Source organism: Mustela lutreola, chromosome 6 (assembly GCF_030435805.1).
Source record: "Mustela lutreola isolate mMusLut2 chromosome 6, mMusLut2.pri, whole genome shotgun sequence".
NCBI classification, from domain to species: Eukaryota; Metazoa; Chordata; class Mammalia; order Carnivora; family Mustelidae; genus Mustela; species Mustela lutreola.
In genome coordinates this window covers 155,924,454-155,926,239 of record NC_081295.1, presented here as the reverse complement: position 1 = coordinate 155,926,239, position 1,786 = coordinate 155,924,454, and the positions used below count along the sequence as shown (strand labels likewise).

Genomic DNA, 1,786 nt, shown 5'->3' with positions numbered 1-1,786 from the left:
CCCATTTTCAAGTTAATTGGGAGTAGGGACTCTATCTTTTTCTCTTTGTGTGTACCTGGCATTTCGGAGGTAGACCGGGGTTTGGGTGGGGGTATGGTTTGGCCTAATGAAACGAGAAGCAAAATTCAGTTGAGGACACGGCTCACGGAGGTGACCTGATTGGGGGACACAGATATCACATGTTAGGTGACTTTACTCACTCCATCAAGCCACAGGGACCTAAGACTGGTTTAAGTCACAAACAACCCACATGCCTTGGAGATTATGGTTCATTAGATTGTGTTTACCCAAATAAAGTCGTACTCTAAGATTTTTTAGACAATTCTATAAGCATCTCCTAAGCACGCCTTGTGACATTCAAGAGATGTGTTACTTCCTTCACATACATAAATAATTTCCAATAAAAATCAATGTGTGAATAATTTATTTTTTCCATCGATTGGAAGCCAACCGTTTAGAAAACCATTCAGAAGAGCTGAAGTAAACCTCTTGTTCAAAATGCCTTTTAAATTTACAAGGAAAGAGGAAGTTATTCCCTTCTCTTTGAATTTTCCCGAAAATCGAGAGCTTTATCTAACAGTTCTGGCATTTAGGGTCGTTTTTCATGAAAAACTTAAAAGGCACGTGAAATCTGGGTCTCCGCAGATGACCCAGCAGTGAAAGATGGACGATTCTGCTAGGAGGATTTGTGGGTGATCCAACTTTTTGGGGTAAAACAAACACAAAAGCTCCTCCCTCGAGGGGCGGGGCGATGCCCGGGTGACGCACCAATCACAGCACGCCCTGCCCTATATAAGGCCTGGAGGCCGTGCGGCATCTTGTGCTCGTCGGTGGTCGCCCTCAGCTTGTCTTCGTGCCATGTCTGAGACGGCTCCCGCAGCCACAGCTGACACTGCCTTGGTTTCAATGGAGAATCCTCCAGTTAAGAAGAGGGGGAAGAAGCCGGGGGGCCAACCAGGCGCTAGTCGCAAAGCCCCGAGCCTCTCCGTGTCCAAGCTGATCACGGAGGCGCTGTCGGTGTCCCAGGAGCGAGCTGGCATGTCCCTGGCGGCGCTCAAGAAGGCGCTGGCGGCCGCCGGCTACGACGTGGAGAAGAACAACAGCCGCATCAAACTGGGCCTCAAGAGCCTGGTGAGCAAGGGCACCCTGGTGCAGACCAAGGGCACCGGCGCCTCGGGCTCCTTCAAGCTCAGCAAGAAGGCACTTCCTGAGCCCACCAAGAGCAAAGTCAAAAGGCCATCCTCCGCCAAGGCGAAGAAGCTGGTTTTATCCAAGGATTCGAAGTCCCCGAAAGGTGCCAAGACCAACAAGAAATCGAAGAAGCCCCGGGCAACGGCAGCGCAGAAAGCGGCCAGAAGCGGCAGGAAAGCCTTGGGGGCCAAGGGCAAGCAAGCAGGAAAGAGCCCGGGGAAGGCCAGAGCAGAGAAGCCGAAGACCGGGAAGCCCAAGCTGAGCCAGCAGAAAACCAACGCGAGGAAAGTGGCGTCCAAGAAATAAGCCAAAAGAAGCTCTGTTGTGAACCCAAAGGCTCTTTTAAGAGCCACTCCAAGTACTTACAAAACGGCGTGACACTGAAAACTTCTAGTAGCTTTTAATTGTGTAACTGTGTATTGGTTTGTTAAGTGAATTCTATTGTAGGAAGTGGGGTTCGGTCAGAGAAAGTACCGATCTAGAAAGGTTTATCAGTATTTGGAAATCCTGTAGCCTCGTCCAAAAGAAGGTTGCACAGCAGAGTTAAATAAGGCACATGGCCTTGTGTAGCCGCCATGTTCCTCTGGAAAGGCAT

At 49.9% G+C, this 1,786-nt stretch overlaps 1 protein-coding gene across 1 annotated transcript; it reads left to right on the top strand.

The window, feature by feature from the left end:
• The first annotated feature begins 840 nt into the window (after nt 1–840).
• Nucleotides 841–1,520, top strand: H1-6 (H1.6 linker histone, cluster member). Its single transcript, XM_059176247.1, has one exon. It carries the CDS (start codon nt 859–861, stop codon nt 1,495–1,497), a length of 639 nt encoding a protein of 212 aa, XP_059032230.1. The 5' UTR covers nt 841–858; the 3' UTR covers nt 1,498–1,520.
• Nucleotides 1,521–1,786: the final 266 nt, after the last annotated feature.

Excerpts from the sequence above, each read along its gene's own strand:
- H1-6 (XM_059176247.1), top strand. The coding sequence starts at position 859 with ATGTCTGAGACGGCTCCCGCAGCCACAGCTGACACTGCCTTGGTTTCA.